This window comes from Bombus pascuorum, chromosome 8 (genome assembly GCF_905332965.1).
Source record: "Bombus pascuorum chromosome 8, iyBomPasc1.1, whole genome shotgun sequence".
NCBI classification, from domain to species: domain Eukaryota; kingdom Metazoa; phylum Arthropoda; class Insecta; order Hymenoptera; family Apidae; genus Bombus; species Bombus pascuorum.
In genome coordinates, this window is record NC_083495.1 from 11,532,555 (window position 1) to 11,557,219 (window position 24,665).

General features: G+C 41.2%; 1 protein-coding gene and 1 long non-coding RNA gene across 7 annotated transcripts in view; one reads left to right on the forward strand and one right to left on the reverse strand.

Annotated features, from left to right (window-relative positions):
• The window catches only part of LOC132909730 (paired box protein Pax-8-like), a 196,659-nt gene that overhangs the window by 30,760 nt on the left and 141,234 nt on the right, over positions 1-24,665 (reverse strand). For 5 of the 6 annotated variants that reach the window (XM_060964722.1, XM_060964721.1, XM_060964720.1 and 2 more), the window contains exons 4-5: positions 6,107-6,272; positions 271-468 (exon numbers count right to left, since the gene is read on the reverse strand). In XM_060964722.1, coding sequence (XP_060820705.1) covers positions 271-468; positions 6,107-6,272 — 364 coding nt within the window. Of the gene's footprint in view, positions 1-270; positions 469-6,106; positions 6,273-13,664; positions 14,899-24,665 lie in introns of those variants that run through there. The other variant, XM_060964723.1, reaches the window with a different exon arrangement.
• Positions 2,938-24,665, forward strand: part of LOC132909738 (uncharacterized) — a 198,143-nt gene continuing 176,415 nt past the window's right edge. The window contains exon 1 of the long non-coding RNA XR_009658597.1: positions 2,938-2,995. This is a non-coding gene — a long non-coding RNA (uncharacterized LOC132909738). The remainder of the gene's footprint in view (positions 2,996-24,665) is intronic.

The window sequence follows — 24,665 nt, forward strand, 5'->3', positions numbered from 1 at the left end:
CCCCATGATTAATAAAGTAAGTTTCTGCAGGTCAATTATTAACAACTTCGAGGAGAGGAAAATTTCTTATATCTATTTCAATTAGAATAATAACTCATAAGACGCAATCATATTTGAAATCGAACTCTTCAACTTTTTATTAAATAGTCTTATAGTCTTATAATTAACCGAAAGCTTGTAGTTTTATAGTTTCTCAGATCTGGGTCAGATTACTGGATTTTGCTTTAATTGGTCAGTTTTGATTAATCTAATGGGAAAATTTGGACTCACCGATTGATCGAGGAGACGGATGGCACGTTGTCTTGCGAGCAAATGCCTTCAGCAAGCAATCGATCCCTGATCTCCCACGCGAACATCGTCGGATTGTCCCTCTTGTAGTTGGCGATCGCTTCGACCACCGGTGGAGTTGCAACCTTCGGTTTCGAGCCGCCTATTACACCAGCCTTGAAGCTGCCGGTTTCATAATACCTGCGAACAAAAAGAAAAAGAAACCAACTCAATGGATCTATGTCGCGATTCTATTACATTCCTACGTCCACGTGACTTTTCAAAATCGTTAACGCTAACCGTCTACTATTTCCATCACCTTTAGAAATCTCCATAACCAAGCAGAAATTCGATCCTACTACACTTCCAGAAACTATTGTAAGAATGTCAGGTTGCGAGCAGGCTTTTTAAGAACAGAAAATAAAAAGAATATTTATAAGCAACATAGTAAGTAAACTGCGGATTCTTATGCAATCTTACATCTTTTTGAACATAACCAAAGTAATGGAATTCAAATAGGAACTTGTTTTATTCACCAAATATTTGTGTTATAAATATTATAACAAATACTTTAACGAATTAAATATTACATACAAGCTGCAGATTTTTGGATTTTAAATTTCCCATAATTGCGTAAGCATTCACGGTCTAATAATGAAGAATGATTTTTACTTGGTTGTCTTTGAACTCTCGCTCTTGACCTCTCTATAAGAAATTCTTTTTTTCTTTAAATTCTCTTGATTCTTCAACGACTAACACAAAACTCTCACTCTTCTCGATCATGCTCGTTTAAAGATTTTATACGCATGACACAGATCCTTACCTTGTACGGTTACATTTTTATAGGACACCGTACGTTCTAATTTACTTGTACGCTAATTTTCCAAAATTAGCACAAATATTCACCAACTTCCCAGTACGTATCCTTCGTCATTCACACAAATTCTCACTGTCACGTAATCTTCCAACCACGATACCAAAAGAGACTGCACCCCTTCCCAATTTTTTCCGATCGAATGGAATCAAAGGGAGCGAGAATGGAGAAAGAGAGAAACGGCTGGTTTTTCCCGCGACGTGCGGTCAATGCCGGAATAACGAATCGCCGTCCAGCGGCGCGTCAACGACCGGCTGTTTTAAAACAAACGGCTTCTGCCTCCACCCTGTGTTTCTCCCTCTTCTTTCCCTCCATTGAGCCCTCCCGGCGCGTGTATGCGCGTGCGATGGCCAATCGCGATTGGCCCGCCGTGAACGCGCCCTTTGTGCCTAATTAGTTAAATAATATCTTCGCTGGTGCTTAAATTCAATTACGGGAGAAAGCCCGCAATAATGGTCCGCTTGTGGGCCGCCTTGATGGATGTGGGTCCGCCGCCGGCGTCGACTCATGCTCGTTCAAACTGTCGGCCAATTTTGTGCCTCTCTCATTCTCCCTTCGTCTCTTTCTACCTTTTTCCTCTTCCATCGCTCGTTTTAAAAATAAAAAAAAAAAAAAAAGAAAAAATCTGGAAATAAAAAAATAAAGAAACATTGACCGGTGAAATTCAACGGTGTCGTTGTCAATTTTCAATGTGTTTCTTTTGAGCGTGATACATTTGAGCTCGAGCATGGTGTCGGTTGACGTACACGCGGTTCGTTAAAGCGTGAGAAGTTGATTCGAACTGACTCGATCGACGCGACAACTGTCGCTGTCAATTCCACGGAGGAATTAGCGATTCACAAGGAAACCGGTGTTGTCTGGTAGCGATGTCAGTTATGGAGTATGTGATAGTCGAAGAGAAAGCGGTCATAATCGGTCGAGGGAAAGCTCGAAATCGATCCGCCACTGTTGGCAGATTATCGGGGATCGTTGCTTCGATCGAGATTCGTTACGGGGAAATAACGAAATGATAGATTCTGTATATTATTTTGTACGTATCGGCTTGTACAATAATATCGTTCACGTTTCTTTAAGAGAAAGGAATCTCTTATGTGTATAAGGTCTGTTTAATCAACGATGTACACATTGTCTTGATGTATCATCCCTTGCAAATGGATTGACTATCTTCCTAGCGTATATTCTGCACATTTGGAATGAATACAGTTCTCTAAATATTCACGTATCAACACTATTTATTTATCTATCTATACATTCCTCTATATACGTAATGTGTACAGATTTAAATGATACAATTATAAGCAATGTTTATTCATGTCACTTGTCATATGTTTATTTACTGTCAACGCAAGTAAGTTTTCTTTAATATTTCTCGAAAGATAATGGTAAGAGACGAACAAACTTACAATCACATTCGATTCTATAATATTCGATAGGGGTAACCACTTGTATCGCACGATAAATCGTGTCACGATAGTTCAACAATGTATCATTCGGCAATATTCACCCCGAACAAAAAATGATCGCGAACCTGTTACAGTCGAAAGCGTCGGAGGGGTCTTTTAAACGACCATGTCGCCCCGTTTCGAAATTATTACGATTATATCTGGCGTAAAACCCCATTCCAGGTCCACATGGCGATGCTCACTCATCCCTACCGTCAAATACCCATTACGTTGCGCAATTACAATTTTTTAAATTGACCTTTCACCCTATTCGCATTAATTTTGGTTTTCAGTTTAATGCTAAAACTTTGATAGTTCAATCGACAATTTCACTTTTTTTTTTTTAGATCTCTTTCGTGTAACACTATCAGGTTGTGGTTGTTGAAGAGAAGATTGTGTCAGAGATGTTTGGGTAAGTTTAACCTCCCAGAAATTTTTAAAATTTCCACGTATTACGAGCTTTATGTAGACTAAAGTCAATTAATTTTTTTATCTTAGTAAACTATATTCGGAAGAACATAGCATTTTGGTTACGTTTAATTTCCTATTAATCGTAGTTTAGAAAATTTAAAGAAATACATTATTACAAATTATACATGCTATAAGAAATTCGTGTTTTTATAACCAGCTAAAATTGACTGAATAAAATTAACTGCGGAGAAGTTGGTCATTATTGAAGAAACGTTTCTCAAAAATGTTTTAAGAATCCACTTTATGCATCCGTTATGATAGACGTTTCTCCGTCAAACGAGGGTTGGCGCGAACTTTTCAACGCCGTCTCCGTGAACCATCACCTAGCCAGGAACCGGCGTTTCCGTTTCGTTTGTACATGTGCGTCGAAATTGTCGCGATTCCGCGAAAATCCGGGACACACGATGTCGCGACGTATCAGTGGCGCGTGACTGCGTAAAGCTTCGGTGTTAACAGCGTCTCGTCGCCGAGGTCTACGACCGTTTTCACCGCAGTTTCGCTAGAAAAAGTGACTATAAACTTTGCACCTTGTAAAGTTACAAGCGTACGAATAGTAGAAATAGGAAGTCCAAGTTAGACGTCGTTTGAAACGTGACGTTCGTGTGTTTGGAAATGTAGAAGAAATATTTGGAAATATTTAGAATTATCGAATCTATTACAATAAGGAATTTAGATATAACGTTTCACAAAGTTATAAATATCTCATCGTTGAAAAATAGAAAAATATTAAAATGATTTTTATTCTTTTACTTTCTCTAGACAATTATTTTCAATGCCTTTCACGTGGATTAGAAACTTTAGCGTTAATCGTAACTTCTTTATTCCTGACGAAACACAGCCAGAAAAATAGGAATTTCAGCTGCGGTTTCTAAATTTTAATTTACCAGGCGTAGATTCAGAAAAAGTGAGAAGTGCCAGCGAAAAAGTAGCAATTGCTCCATCCTGGTTGACTTAATTTATTCTTACTTGGTGTTTTTGAATAAGCGATTAGGAAATCGATTGTGAAACAACGGCCGTTGAACCGCGTTTTCTTTTCAAGTTTGATTCACACGTCGTTCGCCACCGCGACTTATCGATCTGATCGGCTGTAAATCCATTGAAAAATAAGTGCACTACTCGACGTTAATATAGCTGTTAATTTCTGTTCATAACACATTGCCGTTAATACGGTTGCGCAATAAATCGTTTCGACATCGCGCGTTTGATTAAAATCGGCCTGGATTTACGATTAATCGCGGACCCACAGGCAATTTCGTCTGAATGAATTTCGCTAATTTTCTGCGTCGAACTCGGCCACATGGGAAAATTTCTCTAATGATCCTGTCGGTGTTCCAGGAACGAACATTTTCACGTTTACTTATGGTTTATAAAAGCGCGAACCGCGACCAACTTTTAAGTAGAATGGGTTTCTAGTGGTCAGACGACAGACTTCACTGATGATCACGAACTCTGACGTGTAAAATATTTGAAAAATTTACAACGCAAATATCATACGAATATATCTGTTCCAAAAAATAAGATAAACGCAGGTTTGTTATAAATGTTTAACCTTTTACAGATAATTATAGCAAAAACATAGAAATCTTTCTATGAAAATGTAAGTTTGCCTACAGTTTTTTCAGCTCAAGGATTGCATACTGCGAAATTCTTGTTTATTATTTCCTCGATAGAAATTTCCTTACTCAGAACGCTTCTAAAATTCATCGGACGTTATTCTAAAGATCCCTTTCGCCCCAAAAGATACCTATCAACACAAGTGATTTCGCATTTCCGAACTCATCGAGGGTAATAAACTGTTCAAATTCGCTTCGCATGAAATCCAAAGAAAAAAGATAGGAAAATCCAGGGGATGGTAACTTGAGAAGCAATAAAGTAGTAAATAATCCAGCCGGCCTATTACACATATACAGGGTATATACGTGAAAGAGCTGGCTATATGCGACAATGATATTCTACCGGCGGGGACGTATGACATTCGGGCCATCAAAACGGCACGAGGCCACCCGTTATGTAACGCGGGGCGGAGGGTGGAAAAAACATGGAAACCGCATATCGTCGCACCCGCTGGCACCCCCCACCGCGGCCGGAACAGGGGTGGTTCCTTCCTTCCGGCGTCGCAGTTTTCGTCCCTGGGTTCGTTCGCCTCGAGCTTCTAACAGCGTCTTTAATTAAATCACTCCCGAACCAGTATTGGTCTACCTTTTTTTCCTCGCCTCCTCGTGCACCCAATTCTCTCCTTTCTGTCTTTCCCTCGACCATCGCATCTTTTTCTTCGTTTCGGGTATCCTTGGCCACTTCGAACGCATGGGAACTACAGCGTTACGTTTGCCATGGAAAATTTGATCCTCCATTAAATCATTTGCGCCATCGCGTCTCCAGTCTTTCGTCTCGAATTAAAGAATTAGACATCCATCCAGTTGGTACGGTCTCCTCTTTCTTCTTTGCAGAGAATCTTTATGATGATTTTTAATCAAAGTCTAGCTATTGACGCTGCCTGATTATTTGATCTGCTGTTAGTTCCGTTTCTCCGAAGAGAAACTTCTTTCGAAGAATCGATAGTAATCAACGATATATAAATGAAATCTGTCGCTAACAATATCCTAACCCAAAGAATTTCAGAAAATTGTTATCTAGACATTTGTTCGACAAGATTGCGAGAAAACGTAAATGGATTCCTATCCAATTATTGCAATTCTACGAAACATTAGATCTCCCTCCAACAACAAAAAGTTCTAATCAATTTGCAACATACGTATTCAGAATCTAACTCGTCGAACAAGCTGTGAAGAAACCAATCTTCCGTCAACTGCCACTCAAACTTGTCATTCGTACTTTCAACACGTAGTTCTTCATTCATCAACCAGTCGATCGTAGAAGAATCATGCATCGATGCAGTGACAGGAGGATGGACGAATCGATGGAGGAAATCGCCGAAGCGCCAAACGACGGTAGAGCAAAAAGCAAGTCTGTTGCCGTCGGGACACCACGGGGGTTGCGGTTGTAACGGATACGACGGAGGTCTGGATGGCGCCGGAACGGTGTCGGTACTCACCTCGACAGTATCTTGGATACACAGCCGTGAGATACCCTGAGTTGTCTGGAAATGTCGCACGGTCGGACGCCGCTGTGCGCTAGCTCGACGATCCTCTGCCTGACTACATCCGGTAGGGGCCTTCCGTTCACGAAGACGCCGCCGAGCTGGTTAACTCCGCCGTGGCCTGGAAAATGGAAATCGATAATGCATTAGCTCGAGAGGATACCGTTTTACGAAACGTCCAGGTCGAACTTCCGCGATTGGAGAGAGATCGCGACCGATCTTAGCATTAAAGATCGATTTTACTTTTACACTTTGGATTGCTAACTGTTTCCTTCTTACGATTTGGGCTTCTTCTTAGTTGTTCTTAAAATTTCTTCTAGCGTTGGATCGGAGGTGATATAAATTCATCGTGCAACGAAATATTTGTAGCTTTATGATCTAAAAATCACTTGTTACTTCATGGATCAATAGAATAACTCCTAATGTGTGTGAAATTGATAGTGTAGAGATAGCGTTAAAATATGATTTCTGTGTGCGTACGACGATGGAATCTCATAGAATATTGTTAATAGGCTCCATTTAGTTTTATCGATTTTGAATATATTGAAACGAACCGTTTTTGCTCTTGACTTATTTACACCGTGCTTTATTAACAGACTCGCATATATCGATCAAATATTTCTCGCTACTTTTAATAAACGCTATACGTACATTTATATACTCTGTTCGATACTCTGATCGAATCATTCTACATAGGGACAAACACTAGACACAATATATACTAAAACCTCGTAATTCAGTGACCCATTCTTGTATGAAAACATTTTCTCTTCCCCAATTCCCCTTCGAACGAGTGCATTTGCTAATAATGGAAGCAACGTGTGCCAGAACATTCGATTTTCCATCCCACACGCTACTGTTCGTTCTCTTCGCGAGACGACTTTATTTTCGCGCATTACGGTCTCCTAACGCGTTAACTTCGATCTAATATCGTAATGGAGGGTCCTGGACCGCGACATATGTCCCCGTGTACGTGCCAGTGCACCGATGATTCGATGATCAGCACTGTTTCTAACCCCTAACATCGACAAACCAGGCCTGTTCGGTTATAGTGCGCGACGGGACCGCGCGATTCGTCCCCTTGCTTATGCTACTTCTTTTTGCCCGGTCAATCGACTTCCTCTGGCAAACATGTTGATGCAGATCAGACTGAATTGTCAGGGGAAAGAAAGAGTCGTGATAATGGCCGACATTCGATTTAACGTGCTCCAGTAACGCAGTAGAGTATAACAAGTCTGATACGAATCTTCTTGTTGTCGTGTCCGTGCGCGACTGGACTATTCTACTGGAAAATTAATTCTAGATTTGCCCGATCGTCCAACTTTCACGAGACACGGAAGATTGAAGTTTTTCGAATTCTTATGTACGTATTCGTATATTTGAAAGTTAACTTTTTAATCGGTTTAATTACTTAAATTCAGTTTTTCACTATTATGTTTTTTTACGTGAAAGTTAATCTTTAGGTTGTGTCGAAAAGTAATACGGATTACGGAATTAGTTAAAGAAATTGTAAAATATGGAGGGGCGCATATTTTTAGCTACGTTGCGTGTAATAAATTAGCTTGATACACGGAGTGTCAGCTCTACCATTAACACTGTCATTTCAATTTGTACATTTTGTCGAGAATGCCTAAGTGCTATCGCTTATTTTAGCATACCACGTTGTTATTTACAAATGTAATACATAGTTTCTAAAAAACAAAATTCCCTAAATACGTTTAGCACTTCACACTTTTATTACGACAGTAGACAAAAACATCCAAAATTGTGCGAATGTAACTGCTTGACCGCTTGAAATGTTATAATCAATCGACAGTCAATTTGCTAATAGCTTCAGAAACCTCGAGATCTATGAATTCCAGAAACTCTATCGAATCCTAAATCGTCAACTTCCCGATCCTCAGCCGTGCTCGTTAAAGCCAACAAAATTACCATTTTCACTTTCATACGAATTAAAACTCCATCGAAACTCTCCATTATAAATTCCTCGCAAAGTAGACAAGACTAAAACCTCTGCAAAACGAAGTCTCTGTTTCCTCATACCAAGGACCACGCGTTGCACGTAGCCAAACAATCGCGGCTAATTACCGCGATGATCCGGCCATTCCGATGAGAAGCATCATTGTTGGCGAAACGAGGCGATCCGCGACGCGTGAACCACCGATTCTCCTTTTTTCCTCCATTCCCCCATAACTGATACGATCACGACGCAGCAAGACAATGAAGGGATCCGCGATCATTACTAGAAACGATACGCGCTTTCCGGTCGCAAATCAATTCGCTTTCGCGTTTATGGTCGCATCCCCGCGGCGTGGCCGGTAGTCAGGGGGATAGTCGCGCTTGGAATGATGGTGGCGCGGGGCAAAAGCACCATGACCACCCTACGCGGCGCACACACGCCGTCACGCCTGCTGACCACAACTATACGAGGGCCCTGGATTCGAGAGCCGTGGACCACCCCCGGAGGTCAAATCCAGGGCTACCAGTGCTACGAATTGTCGTGCCGTTGCTCTCTCGCAGCAACCGCGTCAGCGACGCTTATTATTGTCCCCAAGCTGCGTTCCTATCCTGAATCTCCGTCTATGCGCTACCGTGCTGTCTCGTTTCGTTAACTCTACTAGCATGCTTGTTAACTTCGGATTTCTTCTTTGTACTTTTCTCTTTTGGACGTTTAAGCGAAAGAAATGTATGAGAATTTGTCTTCTTTCGATCATTCTCGACTCAATGATATTTTTCTAATGTTGCAAAATGTCTTCACAGTTTGAACAGTTCTGTGATAGTGTGATGAGTTATGATTTTTTGTTTCAATTTTATGTTAGACATACTCTTAAGACATTAGAAATGCTTTTTGTTCGTTAATGCGAGAACAGGATCTTTTTGCATAATGATCTAACTTTTCTGTTTCAACAAGCGAGAAGTTTTACGATATTTTGAGAAAGGATTTAACGAAAGATTGGAAGAAAAATTCACGCGTATCAATGATTCGCAAAGAAACGTTAAAAGCAAATTAACCAGGTTTCGAGCGGCACTTTTTACCGTTAATGACGGTATACTATTGCAATATCGTTTCATCCAATCCAAAAGACCCGTCAAACTTTCCCACAGTAACGACACGGTTCTTCAACAAGCTTCTCAGTTGGCGAATTAATCGGATGTTCATCGGTATTTCGACTCGGTACCAGAGAAAGCTGGTCAGCTTCCTAATTCCATAGCGATTCTATCTGACTGCAAGAACGACGATGCAAAATGAGTTGACCTGGCTGCCTGGCCAACTGATACGAACCACTTCCGGGCCGCCACGCTTCTCATTCGCGATCTATTAACACGTCCGCCATTCTGATTTCATGGAACAAGCATGAAGCATATCGTTACATCTTCACGGTTTATCCTAATCGACGGTATAAAAGCTTTGTAGCTACGTTTAGTGCAAAGATTATGAAAATACTTTTAGCAGTCAATTAGTTTAAATTGTCCAATAATCAGCCCATCTTAAAATCGTTCTTTTCGTTGCATACTAACTTCTTTGTAAACATATGGTTGCAGTAAATGCCTTGTAACTTTTATGTACGTTTTTGGATCGCTTTCGAACTTTACCAATTTAATCGTCACAATCTCGTTACAGCGATAATGCGATTTCGAAATAAATTTATAGAAACCTTCTATGCCAAATGTTCAAATACTTTCGTGAATATATCGGACTCTACGTATCAAGATACGATGGCTATCGACAATTAGATACCTTTGACGATTGGTTAATCGCGTCGTTGGAGCGGAACGCGCGAAACTAACGAATTCGACGACGATGTCGGCTCTGGTTTGGAAAAAGGTATTGCGACAACGAAAAGAAGGAAAAGAGCGATGGACACGGCACGATAGGTGCGCGAGCGAGCATCAACGAAGAATTCTATACGATATAGATTCCCGACTCGGTCACACGATATTTCTCCAGCAGCTTTGTTCCTGTATTACATTACGGTCTGGCGTTACGTATTGCCGGCTGCGCGTTGGAAACACGCTACACTTTATTACTCGCTCGCTTGAAAAATACACGGAAAAGCAGGGGCCGCTGGTCTTATTTTTCAGAAATTCCTAGCTCGATCGGTCGTATGTCTAATTTAATAGTGGAAGTATCGGAGCGAACAAAATGATGCATTCGTAATTTTTTTTCGAAGGAATTTTTGAAGATTTACAATGCTGTTTTTTTGGAGAGTTTTTTTTATAGGTACACTGTGGATGTTTCTGGGAATTCAGATTTTTAAACATGTTCTTGAAGGAATGGAATTTAAATGGAGATTTGTTTCATCTTCTAGCATTTCCTTTTAGTATAGAGTACTATGTATTGAATCTCCTGCACGTTCTTGTACATCGTGTGAATTCTTCTCTTTGATTTTCTTCGGTAATTCTCAGTTTGAACACGTAAAACATGTTCTTTTGTTTTATAAATTTATTAGAAATACGTCGAGTTAGAGATATATCATTGCTCATAAATATATGGAAATAGATCATAGTAACGAGCAGATCTTAAGCATACCTTATCGAATACACGAATAATAGTTGAATCGAGACACCAAATGTTTCTCAGACTGCAGAGAATTAAATTTTCCACAACTGCACGAACATCTGCAATCTATTTACATTCTCTTTATATTTTCCATTTGCCATTTTATACTCTAATCTCGATTATTTCAGTGCCTATAACATCGATATCATCGAAAGTCGGTTCGATATATCAGAGAAAGTCAATTTTATATTCTTCTAATCTCACGTAAATCGTAAAAATGTTTCCAATATAGAACGATACAAAATTACAAATAGAATCGTTGATTTGTTTCACCTGCCTCTGTACCAGATATCGACGATAATTTTTCTGGTCTTGAAACGTTCAGCAAATTCCGCTGCAATTACACGGATAATTTTGCCTGTTCAATGAAAGGGATTGGCTGACTGGTCGCGGAACGATTCAGCTGCGATGCACTCGCGTTGACCGCGCCGTTCTTGTTAATGTTTCATAATTATTATCATGCCATTAGTTCGAACGGAACCGGCGGACGGTCGCGGCCACGCCGCTTGGAAACGACGACCGTGGCCACCTAATTAATACGTTTCCACCTGTAATTAGACGAAATCGCGATCGAAAGACCTTTCCTTTTTTCTTTTTTTTTCCTTTTCTTTCACACAATGATCAGTGTATCGTATGATTTTAACACATTTACGACATAATAAAGTGTAATTATTTCTCTGCAAAAACTATATATGTTTTTATCTCACAATTTTCTAATAATATTTGCTGTAACTCTCTCTTTACTATTTAGTATTTTATTTGTATTTTAAAATATTTCTATTAGCACGTTCACTGCGTACGAGTTGGATTCGAGGAGACACATATTTTGAAGAAAATTAAATATATATCGAAAAGTAGAAAATTGTGAAGAAATATTTCATAAAAATTCATGTCAAATACATACGGAGAGCTGAGAATTATAGTGGAGTACGTAACACGGTCCACTGCCGGTTTTCATAAAATAGAGTCCCAAGTTTATTATTAGAAAAAATTGATTACATCTTTTCGACTCATGTAAACGTAGATACAATTACCAATTTAATTATGAAATTAAAGGGACGATACCTTTAAAAGTTTAAATACGTAACTAAATGTAAGTTCTTCAAACTTGAAACTGACTTGAACCATTATGACGCAAAGTTTTACAATATACAAACAGATATAGTACGATATTTATTAGCTTACATCATCGTAGACAGCGAATACTGAATCTGCGATAAACATGTTAACCACGTTGCTTACAATTTTATTCGTCTCTCTAAAAATATTTCTATTAAAACACATAGAAATAAAATCTCAACGTCTCCGATTGTTACTCACAATAGGAGTGCATTAACTAAATTCCAAATAATTAAGAGGACGGATTCTATGCATCGATATCAACGAATGTGTTAAGCGTTCACCGAGTCAACACATTTTTCTCCGTTTTCTTCACACTTTTCTCTGTTCACGCGCGATTACGCCGGACACGCTTCCAAAGTCGCGTTCTCGCTTTCGATCGCTGCTTACCGCGCACAGTGCGGAAGCGTGTGCAACACGGTTCCACGATTCGGTCCGGTTTAACCCCCTTTTTCTCCTCGAATTTGCCGGATCGGTTCAGAGCGATGTGAATTTCTCCGGAATATAGCAAGACCGACTTTTTATTCGGCGGGGGAAAGAAAGTGAGAGAAAACGAAAGTACGAGAAGATTCTGTGGCCAAGTTTTTTCTTTCTTTCGCAAATTAGAAGAGATTTTCGTTTCGAGCGTTCGCTACGCCGATTCGGAAGCTTTCACTGAGGATTTAGGGAAGCGAAGAGGAACAACTTGATAGGAGGTAGCCGAATGGTTCCGCGAAAGGTTCCTACGCGGATCAGAGACTGCAACGACGTGCGGTTTTGCTTTTTCATCGACCATTGTACCGCTACGAATCGAACGGATCGAACGAAGGTCGTTGGATTTCTCGTTTTCGCACTCTCGTTTGCTCGACGACGATGCGAATTTGTCGCCAAGCGGACCGTCCGCTCGACTTTCCTCGTTCTATTCCACGGACCGCTTGATCGGACAGAAAATACCGGGAGAAATCGATTTTTACGCTAACAAGTTCGCTCTCACGATCCAGGGAAGAGAGTTGATTGTTTTCTGCTTTTTCGGTGTTTAAGTTATCTCGTGTAAAAACGAGCGGTGTCTTGCCGCTTCCTAGAATGTCGTTTCCTATTCCACGGTTATTAAAACACAAGAACAGAATCTTCTAACTTAGTTCGGGTCAAGCGATAACCTAAGCAAATCTTAAGTATTCTTCGTATCACGAGTTTGAAATATTTTTTAATTGATTTAATTCGTTTTTCTGATTGTCAGATTCTCTTAGATATAGTAATTCGTCTATTTAGGAATTTCCCACTTCTCACGTGGCAAGTTTTAAGTAAGTGAGATCGATTTTTGCACTAGCTGAAATTGATTTGTTCTTACTAATTGTTAATTGATAACGTAAAGCTCCTAGTTATATAGGGGAAAATTTTTATCAATAGGCTAACTCTGTATAGTTTTTAACGTTTGTTTACTTAACTAGCTACGTTTAATGAAACAAAATTGTTTAACGATGTAAGAAAATTCTGGTTAGAAAGACCCAAAGAACGCAGCAAGGTTAAAAGCAGTAATTTCGTCGATGATGACGAACGTAATAAAAATTAATCAAACAACTGTCGCCTGTCAACTATGCAAAAATAATTCGAGGCCGAGACGCAAATTCGAATCTTGTTTACTCCAACAGTGTTGAGTATAAATCAACCAGAATAAATCTACGAGTAAATCGGAATCATCTGCTCTTGGCCCATGATATCACGAAAGATGCAACCCAATTAAAACAAAGATAAGGAAAAATATGCAATCAAGGATTCCTAACAAACGGAAAAAATCACAAGGAAGTAGAAAAATAGAAAAATAAGTCCGGAGGACCGCGCATATTGTCAGCTTACAGGTGTAGTATTCCATCATATTCTGATTGTAACGATAGGCGGTGCTGAGGTCCATCGTGGCCCCTCAGTAGCCGACGGCCGTCGGCTGTGGGAATCCAGGTGGTTCCTCTCTTGATGTCGCGTATAATATGTGAAACGCGTCCAAAGGACGGTCGGTCCTATTGACCACCGACGATGACGTTTCTCGCAAGTTTCCAGAGGTGATGGTTCTCGTCTCTTTTTTAACCGTAGCCTCCGAGACTAGTCTATGGCGTAGCGGTACAATGACCGTCATCAGGAGCGTCTTTGTGCCGGACGACGGGTGGCTTCGACGAGCACCCGGTCGACCGTCGCTTCATCTTCATGAATCGAGAGCTGAATCCGTCCTCGTCTGCTAGAACTTTATCTATGGGACACTTACGGCCTCTCAAATCTCTTCTCACAGCACTCGCGACATCACTGAACTCCACTCTCGCACGATGTCCACAATGATACTCTGATCGAATTCTCGAAAGGGTTTTTGACTCTCTTCATCGTTGGATTGGTAAAATGAGACAATTTCTCAAACTAGTTTCTGGATATTGGAATTTTAACGACGTGGATTTTAATGGTTCTTGGCCTTACGATTACTTCGAAAGGTTTTAAGGGACGACGGATCTTGAAATTGAGATTCCAATGGCTTCCGAATATTTTGGACGCTGCTTTTAGAAGATTATCGACGAGTTTTGGACGATTATTTGCGCGACGATTAGCTTGCTGTTAGTCACTGTACACTGTTCTTCGCTGACAACACAGTTCACTTCATCGTATCCAAAGGATCACTTGAGATTTCATTTATATTCACTTATCAACTATACTTCGATCGTACCAATCATCCCTTTCTTTCTCCATATAAAGACACACAGAGTCCATCGTTAGAAACAATTCAAAATAATCCAAGAATGTCGTTCACACGAATCGTCTACGGAAGAACCATCTCTGTCCCGTCCATATTTGTCACCAAGGAATCCGAGCGAAGAGCAATCCAACCATGAAGAAGTATTCACGAGCAAAGAACCGATGAAAAACAATCCTGGATACTCGTCGGACACTTTGAAGCGACTGTGCCTGGTAACTCGTCAGTTCGTGTCGTTGGGTCCCGTGGCCGAAATAGGCAAAAAGGTTCTCGGTCACGTCCGACTCTCGTTATCGTTATCAGCCGCGGTGACACGGTGGCTGGACCCCAAAAAGCGGCACGGTCGTGCGGGTAACAACGACGTGAAAGCACGAACGAGGCTTCTGGCGACGAGCACACGTGACTTCGCCAAGCTTTTCGACCCCCGCCTCTATCGTCGAGCTTTCATCCCCACGCGGGCTGCAACCCCGCCTTTTGCATCCCTCGATCAGCATCCAGCCACGAGATTCCGCGCACACCATTGGCTGGATCGTGATCACGTGTAGCCGAGGTGGGGCGGCTCTGTGACGCGGGGTTTCTACGGAAACGGCTTGAGCGTCGCGCGGGATAACGTCGTTATTGGCATCCACCGCGGTGCGACGGAGAGAGCGAGGCCGGCTGCGGGAGCAAGAGGCAGAATCCGGGATGGAAGAGGCAAAGGTTGCGAAATAAACGTTCGCCGGCTGGTCTACCGCCAACAGTCCCACGCGAAATCACGCGGCGCACACCCCCGTGAGCACTGCTTATTCATGAGCTTGTCCCTCTCCGGGAGGTTCTACCTTGCTCTCCTTGGATACGATGTCTCGCCTTATCGATTTTATTTATTTAAGAGTTTCCCTTTGTCGCTCCACTTCTTCCGAAACACTCGCCTCCTCCCCAACCTCACTGCTCGACCACTTCGTCTCGATGCTCTTTTACCCCCGGTCGACGATCGAAGAATGTTTCGATTACCTTAGTTCGCTCGTTATTGGAAACGATTATTACCAAAGAGTGTCGCTACAGTACAGGATATCACTCTTAGCTTTATTTATAGATTAGAATATCTTTCGATACACTTTCCACGAACACCGGCAATCTGCATGATAGTTCCACTTGGTCTCTCCATCATCGTTTCTGGTGGTATATTATTGTATTGTAATAATGTCACTTTTCTTTGTCACTTTTCTTATTGTCTCTTCCTATACCTATACCTTTATATTTTCTCTTCGTTCTAAGTTTCACAATGTACCTTTTCTACCTTCCTTCGTACTTTTTCCTACCTTTTTAGGAAAGCCAAAATCCTTCTAAATTTGTATATCGTTCATTCCGCACTCTTCGTCACATTATCACACAATCAGAGGGTTAAACGATTCACGATCACGAAAGATGAATCAATTTAGATCAGCGCACGATACAGGGAGCACAAGGCGTATCAGACTCTGACGCGGCTAATTACGAGACTGATTACGTCGCGGGACAAAATATGGTGGACACTGTCTATAGTCCGTGGAGGATGGTAAAAGGTGGATGAGGGAGGAAAGGGCTAGGACTTCGCAAGTTACGCGTGTCACGTGGGGTGTGTGGGGAGGGGAACAGGAGGTGGGGGACGATATACTGGTTTACAAACTGCGGCGCGCTCACCGCTAGGATACTTTTCCTTGGGAACTTTGTGTATATGTATACCGTGCGGTGTGGTATAACATTTACGGTAATCTATAGATGCTTATTCGCCGGAAGAGACTTATCACTTTTATGCAGGCTATAACTCGAAAGTTAGGCAATGCACGATGCATTCCAATTACCCTTCAGCGGGTCCGAATTACTCATCCCTGGCCCCCGGCCGATTTTTATCCGCCGCCGCCGAGTTATTGCGAGTCGCGAGTACGTGGCCAAACTTTCAGCAACGATTTATGGAAAGGGTTTGACCGCGATCCAGATCCAGCGAAAAAATCTCTGTCGTTACGAGCAAGTTGCTCACGAGAGAAGCGTTCTATGTTTTAGTGAAAACACTTAGGCGATTTCGACATCTTTTTCCGCTTAACCCTTTTTCCGAAGTATCGAAGTATCAAATTGGCGTCGTATCTGAAGATCACAGGAGATAATACGGAATTTTACTTTTGTCAGCCTTTTATTCTGGTTACCCGCTGAACGAGATACGATATTTGAAGTTCAAGATGACGACACCTTTGTGAGACAGTATTTCAGAAACGTAGCGGTGGATTGAAGAAGTTCTGTCGCAGAACAGGAGTTCAAATAATATTGCGACGATCGATATTTATATTAAATATTCTGGAGGATAATACAAATACATATTTAATTTTTCTCTTGGCAGAACCAAGAGAAAAACCTGCATTTGATATAAAAATTGTTTCCGTAAAAAGGCGCGTGATTTAATTCGCCATACTCTTACGCCATACTCTTCATTAACAACAAAGTTTAATCTCAACCTCAACTACACAGCCTCCCTTTCTAATTCCAAAAGTACTACCAAGCGTATAAATTGCATATATCTAACACATCGCGTCTCTCCCATCTAACACCATGTTAAAACAAAACCAAGAACTCATATTCCAGGAATGTGGCAAGCGAAATAGGGAGCCCTTAGGTGGCATTAAAATCCAAAAAAGCCTATCGTCTTCGTAAATGGTGCATGAAACGGACACAATTTGCAGCCGGATACAAAAAAGCGTATCGAGATCCGTGGAAAGAAGCTCCGGGGTTCGATCGAGCATCGAAGAAAAGGTAGTCTGCGAGGGGGCCCCCCACCTATCTAAAATGTTAGCGCTCTGGGAAGGTCTGGTGTTCGGAGCGACTCGGATCAGCCGGAAGGTGCGGTCAGCCATCGGCGTCGGTGGGACCGCCGCTGGGCCGCGAATCTCACAAGGGTCCGGTTTACATTCGAGTGCGTTCTTTCATGACTCCTTTCTTCGTTTCATTCCTACGTTCCGACTGGGGGCCACCTCGTTCGTTCCTCCTCCGCGTTTCGTCCACCTCGTCGCGTCTGTCTCGCTCGCAGAAACAGAGACGCACAGAGGCCTCCTCCATTGACATTAGATACGTGAGATCGGGAAACGCGCCTCTTGTCGAACGCGATGTTCGTTGCGTAACCGGCTTGCGTATCCGACACTCGACGTAGCCGCCGGGGATCCCGTAATTTCCTAGCCGGCCGATTCTGCGTTTTCGATTGTCCGACGAGACTTGGATCGATTGCACGCCGACACCGCATCCTGTTACCACGGCTGCTTTTTAACCTTCGACGACGCAACATTGTCGCTCCGCGGAGGATTGGATTCATCTTAGTGTCTTTTGGACGTGTGAGCGAGTGTGCGCTCGCTTTCTTGAATCGCAGTTGCGATGTTGGCGTAGATTAGAATCCATCGATGATTCCTCGTGTTCTTTGGATGCTCGGGCGAGCTGCTTCCAGCGTGTGAAAGATGCGTTTCCTGGGTCGTAGTTGGACGTCGGAGTATGAGTTTCGATTAAGGGGTGGTTTCGATGGAGCGGCAGCTTGGAAGTTGTAAATTATTCTGCTCGAGGATTGGGTTGTCCAGATTTGAAGTGGGATTTGTTAATCGAAATGTAGAGAGGAGTTTCTTGTTTCTGGCAAAGAATAGTGAATACGAGCTACTTGGTATTGTTTTAATATTGTAAGAGATTATTAAGGTAGTTTGAGAGTACTTCGATAGGCATTCTGAAGATAATTACATTTCGATCGAAACTTTGTTTCTAAGTATTTGGTTCTCCTAGATTCTCTCTAAATGTTAAAATATATCAAACCTTCTGAGAAAGACTTTTCAAAACAGATCCCCAAAATTGTTTAATAAAATACAGACTTCGCGTTAATCTGTCACCATAACGTTCAAATAAACAGGAAATCATTAGCACTACCGAAAATCTTACTCCCCTTACCGCCAATTACAAAAAAATCCCTGCTAAATCCCACCGAAAATCCCTTGAAACCAGAACTAAACCAGTTCTTGGTGTGCTTCCCCATATCACGCAGTCGATTCTTCCCCTGACAACAAACCCTCGAAAGAATTCTTGGTTCACCTGGCTCGTGATCCCGGGGAACAAAGAGCAGGCCGCGGCAACGGGGATCCATTCGTCATTATCGCGTCGGCCGACCTAATCTCTGGAGGATCTCTCGAGATTACACTTTGGCATATCATTTGCCTGAACGAACGAGCGGCTCGGTTCGCGTTGACGGGCAATATGTCCTCTACATGAGTGCACCGGCACTCGACGTGAGATACATTCGCAGTCGAATTTAGGGGAAACACGCACTTGGAACCCGTAGCTTTGAGCTTGGATAGTAGTATTCGAAGTGTGCAAGCGATACAGTGGTCGTGCAGCGCTGTCGCAGGGCAGATGCAGATGAGCTCGTTGCTCCGGGTGCATCGATCATTGGGGTAACGTGACTGCGTCGTGCTCTTGGATGGCTAATCTGTAGCTTGGAGGTTCACTGTCCTTCCTAATCCGTCGGATAACCGCTGTATTAATCTGATTTATCATTGGCAAGACGTAGGAGTTACGTAGGATCTGCGATATGCATGATCTTTGTCATCTGTAGGTAGAATATTGCAGTAATTTGTTCGTTTATTAGAAGAGTTCTAAAAATTGGCGATAACTGCGAAACTTAATACGAAATCTATGATTTCGATGATCTTCGTTTTGTTAATGGAATATCAGATTGAGTAATAGGCTCGTTCACCTTTTCGAAAAATGTCGTATAAATTGCTTGAAGAATGTAAAGGTACACGTGTATTTTTTTTTGTATTTATGGAGAAATTAGATAAATATGTTACTCCTTAATTACATAGATTTTATATAAATGTAACAACGTTTGGTGTTTTTTCAATTTATCACTCAATTTGATATAACGGTTAAAGTTGTTTTTAATATCTGAGTTATGTATTTTTTTTCTATATGTATATTAATATAATAAACTACGAAAGGTTTAGTATGTGGAAGGTTAACCAATAATATGCAAAACTTATGTTGGAAGAAAATTCTTCGTAAGAATTATCAAACTAGAAACCTGTCCACAATTCAGATAACAGTTCTGGTTATATAACAATTAATAATCATCACGCGCAACAATGAGTAATCTCGGTCTCCTCTATGTACAATCACGAACAACCCTCTAAATCTCGGGAAACACCTTAAATCGTTGTTAGAATTCTGCCCGTAGCTGGAATTTCATTAGCTGCTTCAATTAGAGTTCCCGAAACGTCGTGGTGGTTTCGCGAGAATTATTTTTCTGTTTGCCGTCGCGCGACCGAGGATAATGGGTCTCCGATGAGAATCTCGTTCACGGCAAAAAACGGTCCGTCCGAACGATCAAAAAAAGAAGAAAAAAGAAAAGAAGCAGAAAAACAGAGGAAAAAGCACCGGACGAATTTATCCCCCTGTTGGCTTGCCGCTCTCGAAACCGCAAAAACCCGGAGTGCTCGTTGCGAGAGCATCCCACGGAATTCGGTGACTATTCCGTAAAAGATTAACCCCTAACCGTATTACCGTACCCGTGACATAGTAAGAAGAAAAGGGAAAGAAAGATATAGCGGTGGCGGTGGGCGATAACTTACGAGATTTGATGTAAATAGCACACTTACTTATTCGCCAGTGTCGCGCGGCACAAGTTAAAAATACGAAGGGCAAGGCGAGGGATGCCGAGAGATGGAGAGCGAAAAAGTAGATGGCGAAGAAAAGGAAGGATAGATAGGGCAGGAGGGAGAGAAAGAGGGAGACAGGGAGGAAGTGACTTTTTTGCGTAATGAAAGCAATCAATTCAAGTCCCTGGCTGCAGCGTTCTCTCCTCTGGTAAGAGAGAATCGTGATCCAGCTTCGTTCCTTCTCTATCGTTTCCTCTTTCTCCTTTTATCCCCGATTCTGCGTCTAAGGGCGGAAAAAAAGCTTGGTAGGGGTAGCAACTGAGTCTCGCCTTGCTCGTGCCACCCTCTTTCTCGCCGCCCTAACAGTGGCCGAACCACTTTTGTAGTCATCATAAAATGCCCTGCTTTCAAGTTCCGACGATTGCTACTTTTTTGTTCGCTTCTCTTTCTCTTTTTCCCTTTCTCCGTCTGTTTCACCCTGAACCTCCTATTCGAGGGTAGTGCGGCGGTAGGAAATAACGAAGTGGTGAGTTCAGGAGGAGACGAGGGTTTAGGAGGGTGGTGGAACAGGTTAATCCTAAGTATTTTCTTCGGGGGGTTGCAACTACCAGAGGTAGGAGAAAGTCCCGGAGGTTGCCGGGGGTGGTGGGTGCCTCTTTAAAACAGCACTAAAGTATCGTTAATCTTGAAAAGAGAGGCTCTTACTTTCGCCCGGACAAACTAGTTAGACACATCCGCCTGATACAAAAATAAATTGCGATCCGCGACGATAAGTCTTGTCCGTTTGCTACAGGCCGTACACTGCGATCTCTTCTTGTGGTTATTACGCGATCGTCTTTTTTAAGAAACGAAGTTTTGCGTTAAAAAGCGAGGACATTAAGTTTCACGAGTAATTATAGCATTGTTTTCTTCGTTGACAGGAGTTTTATCTCGAAATTCTTTAATTTTTAATTTTTTAATTTGGAAGCTAAATTAAGATTTTTCTAGACTGGTAGAAACTTCTGAAGTTAGTGTAAACATTTCGAACAGCACATCGTAAAATATATCACTACCATGTTTTTTGATAAAACATTGAAATTTGCAGTTTACATTTTACAGTTTACAGAAGTATATCTTCGTTCTATAAAAATGCGTATGGCAATTTCTAATTACTAATTCGTCGTTAATTTCTACGTTTTCAAATAATGTTACTACAGGGTGTTCGAACATTATCGTAGCGTACGCGTTAAAAGGATAGCGCAATTTCAGATTTTGACGAAAGATGAAATCGCTTAAATTTCTATGAGAAATGGCGAAAAAGTTATCTGGTAAATGTTACGACAATGGAATCTCTCGATGGTAAAAACGTAGTCTCGAGCTTCCCGTGGGAAATGCTAAATATCAAACACACGACTCTCCCCCATCCCCAGGAGAGCTAAAGGCCACAACATCATAATATGATTACGCGTTGTCCGTCATCCCCTTGTTTAGAAGCGATTATTACGCGGTGCGTACGGATTTACGACTGGTCTGACGACAAACAATTATTCGAATCTCCTTTGGCCTTGTCTCTGTGACGAGAAGCGTTGCTTCACGGGCGTAATTTAATTAAACGAGTAATTAACCACGGCAAATGTACATTAAGTTATAACATACGAGTTCATATTTTACTGGATAAACATTTTGTATATCTAGATATTAAGAAATTAATTTTAAAATAATACTTTATTAATAAATGAATAAAGTAACCTTATTAAAATCATCGATGACCGGACTAAACATATCGAGGGAAAAGACTATGGTTACTCGATAATCGAAAGAAGCAGAACAATCCTGTGTCTATCCGATTAAAAAGAATTCGCATAATAAATTTCTCTGATTTTTCCGACGATTTAGGCGATTATTTATATATTATATTATTTATTTAACATTACGTAAATAAATAAGAGACAAATAAACTTACTATAAAATAAGATTGGCCATATAGTTTCCTGTTTGCCCTCTTTTGGTGGAATTTCACAATAACTATTCCATATTTCGGTCACATTTACCACTTTAGGCATCGTCGGTTTTCATTCAATAAATTTGTTCATTTTTGATAGAGAATAATCGTTTGTATACAAGTAGTTCATTATCTTCTCTCTCTTTTTTTATCTTTTAAAACGAAACAATACATGATTGTCCATGTCTGCTTCTAACGTCGCTTAATTTGCGAACCCTACTAACTGATTATTCAATGGATCGTCGTATCTCACGGTTTAATGATAATATTTATCATTTACGTATGTGCCTTTCGATCGACCGAAATTCTTACGACGTACACACGGAAATTACGACGACTTGAGTTTGATGTTGGTAGTAGTTGTGTTGATCAATACGGACGTAGAGGCAGTTACAATACTTCCAGAATTAAAATTGTACGTATATTTGTAATTCGTGTAATTTTTACTTTTATCGGATTGTATTAGGTCGTCCGAAAAGTTTCTTTCGTTTTATAAGGAAATAATGGATGCGCAACATTCTCCGCTCTATATTATTTTATCGAATTACGTATGATTCATTTTGTTCTATCAAAATAAAGATCGCAACGTTCAACAGATCAAGTTTCATGTTTGTATAAAGATGCGTTATTGTAAAAGACGTGTATGTAAAAGAAAGACACTTTTCGGACAATCTAATATTCTTAATAAAAATTCTCAATTTCAGTAAAAGTGAAACAAAGGCTCCTTAAAAGAAAGATATTAATACTTCGTTGGCCATATTTTTATAACCACATTCCGAGACGAATTTCTTTTTAATACATCGATCGATAATTGTGATAAGTTGCAAAAGTATACCTATGCGATACTATAATATATCATACTAATAATATTATAATATTGGATAACCAAAACAATCTTTTCTTCACTGGTACTGCTACAACAATATTCTCGTATTATCAGTGTCAAAGAATTTCTCGATAATGCTCGAATCCAACTTTTGGAAAATATTTTCTGGTGCCCAACGACATCTCGACTTTCTCTGTTTAAGGATAAATCCCGGAGATCCGTTGTATTAAGCATGAATAGCGTCACGGTAATGGTTGGAAGAAGGGTTATGCCACATACGCGTTCAAGGGGGATCCACTCGAGTGGTTTGTCGTTTGTGGTGGGTGGAAAGCTCATGAAGTTCACCCTAAGTGCACAGGCACGTGGTGGGCCAAAGGGGGTGGGGTCAGAGGGGCAGAGACCGAGAGAAAGAGAGAGAGAGAGAGAGGGAGAGAGAGAGAGAAAAGCGGTCGCTGGGAGCACGTGCTGTCGCGTGTCGGCGAGCCCTTGTGATCTATGTGCCGTCACTGCACCACCTACGTGTATATATGCATGGAAATTATTGCTACATCGGCCAAATATATCCCTCCTAATGTTCTATCGCGATACTCCTCTATTCGGGGTTGACCACCTCGATTTGCCAAAACATTTTAAAAGCTATCGATCCCTGTTCGTCCGTTGATAGTCGTTTCTTGAAGAATTAAAGTGTTTTTATGGGCCAGTGGACAAGCTGTTAAATCAGAGCATCTCGTGGACTCTCGCGTTTCTCGAGAGATTTGTAAAGTTCGTTTTGATGCTTATAATGATTAATATTTTTTGTTTATGTTATTATCAATAAACCAAGAGAAAGAATTTGTTTCCAGATTATAAAAATTACCGAATCAGTCTAAATGTCTGGTTACAGATTTCCTATTTCTGAAGTTACTGAAACTGTACACGTGTTTTGACAATATTAACGTTTAACTTTTATTGAGACAGAAACATGATTACGCATGCCTATTTATTTTCATCGTATCACCATAATCCTATTTAACTATTTGTGAAACGTTTATACAATTTAGTGTCAGTGAAATGCACAGACAACGTAAAGAAGATCGAAGAGAATTATTCCATTGCATCTTAATATATTCACGAATTATTCGCAAATAAACCCAATACATTAATTACGATCAAGACACCCTCGCGTAAGATTGATATTCGAATCGAGTCAAGGGGACAGAATTGTGGACCAGCAGCCCTCGACAGGAGAGGAGACCCTGCAAGCATCTCTTTTTGCGTCCGGAGGTGGTGATGCGGCGGTGAATAAGGGTGGGCGGCGTGCCTCCAGGGGGTTTAACCCGGGGGTTGGTGCATATTTCACGGTCGGTGGTCCCATCTCGCGGAGACAATCTGAACCAGCGCGGATACATCATCGCGTGACGCCACGTAATAACCTCTTGGGCCACGGCGACCGCCTTTCAAAACCCTCTTATTTATTCATCTCACCTCGTGCTCGCTCTGTCACGCCAGCCCCCTCTCAGAACACTGCCGTTTCTTCCATCCTCGCGATTACGCGAAGCTTCGAAGGTGCGACGAGATTCTGATAGATCCACCCTTCAGCGACGTGATCGATAGATCGCGGTTGTTTATACAAATTGATGTTCTTATGAGTAGAACCAAAGGAATGAAATGCAAATAGAAATGTGTTATCCTTCAATTGTTTTAGTGGATG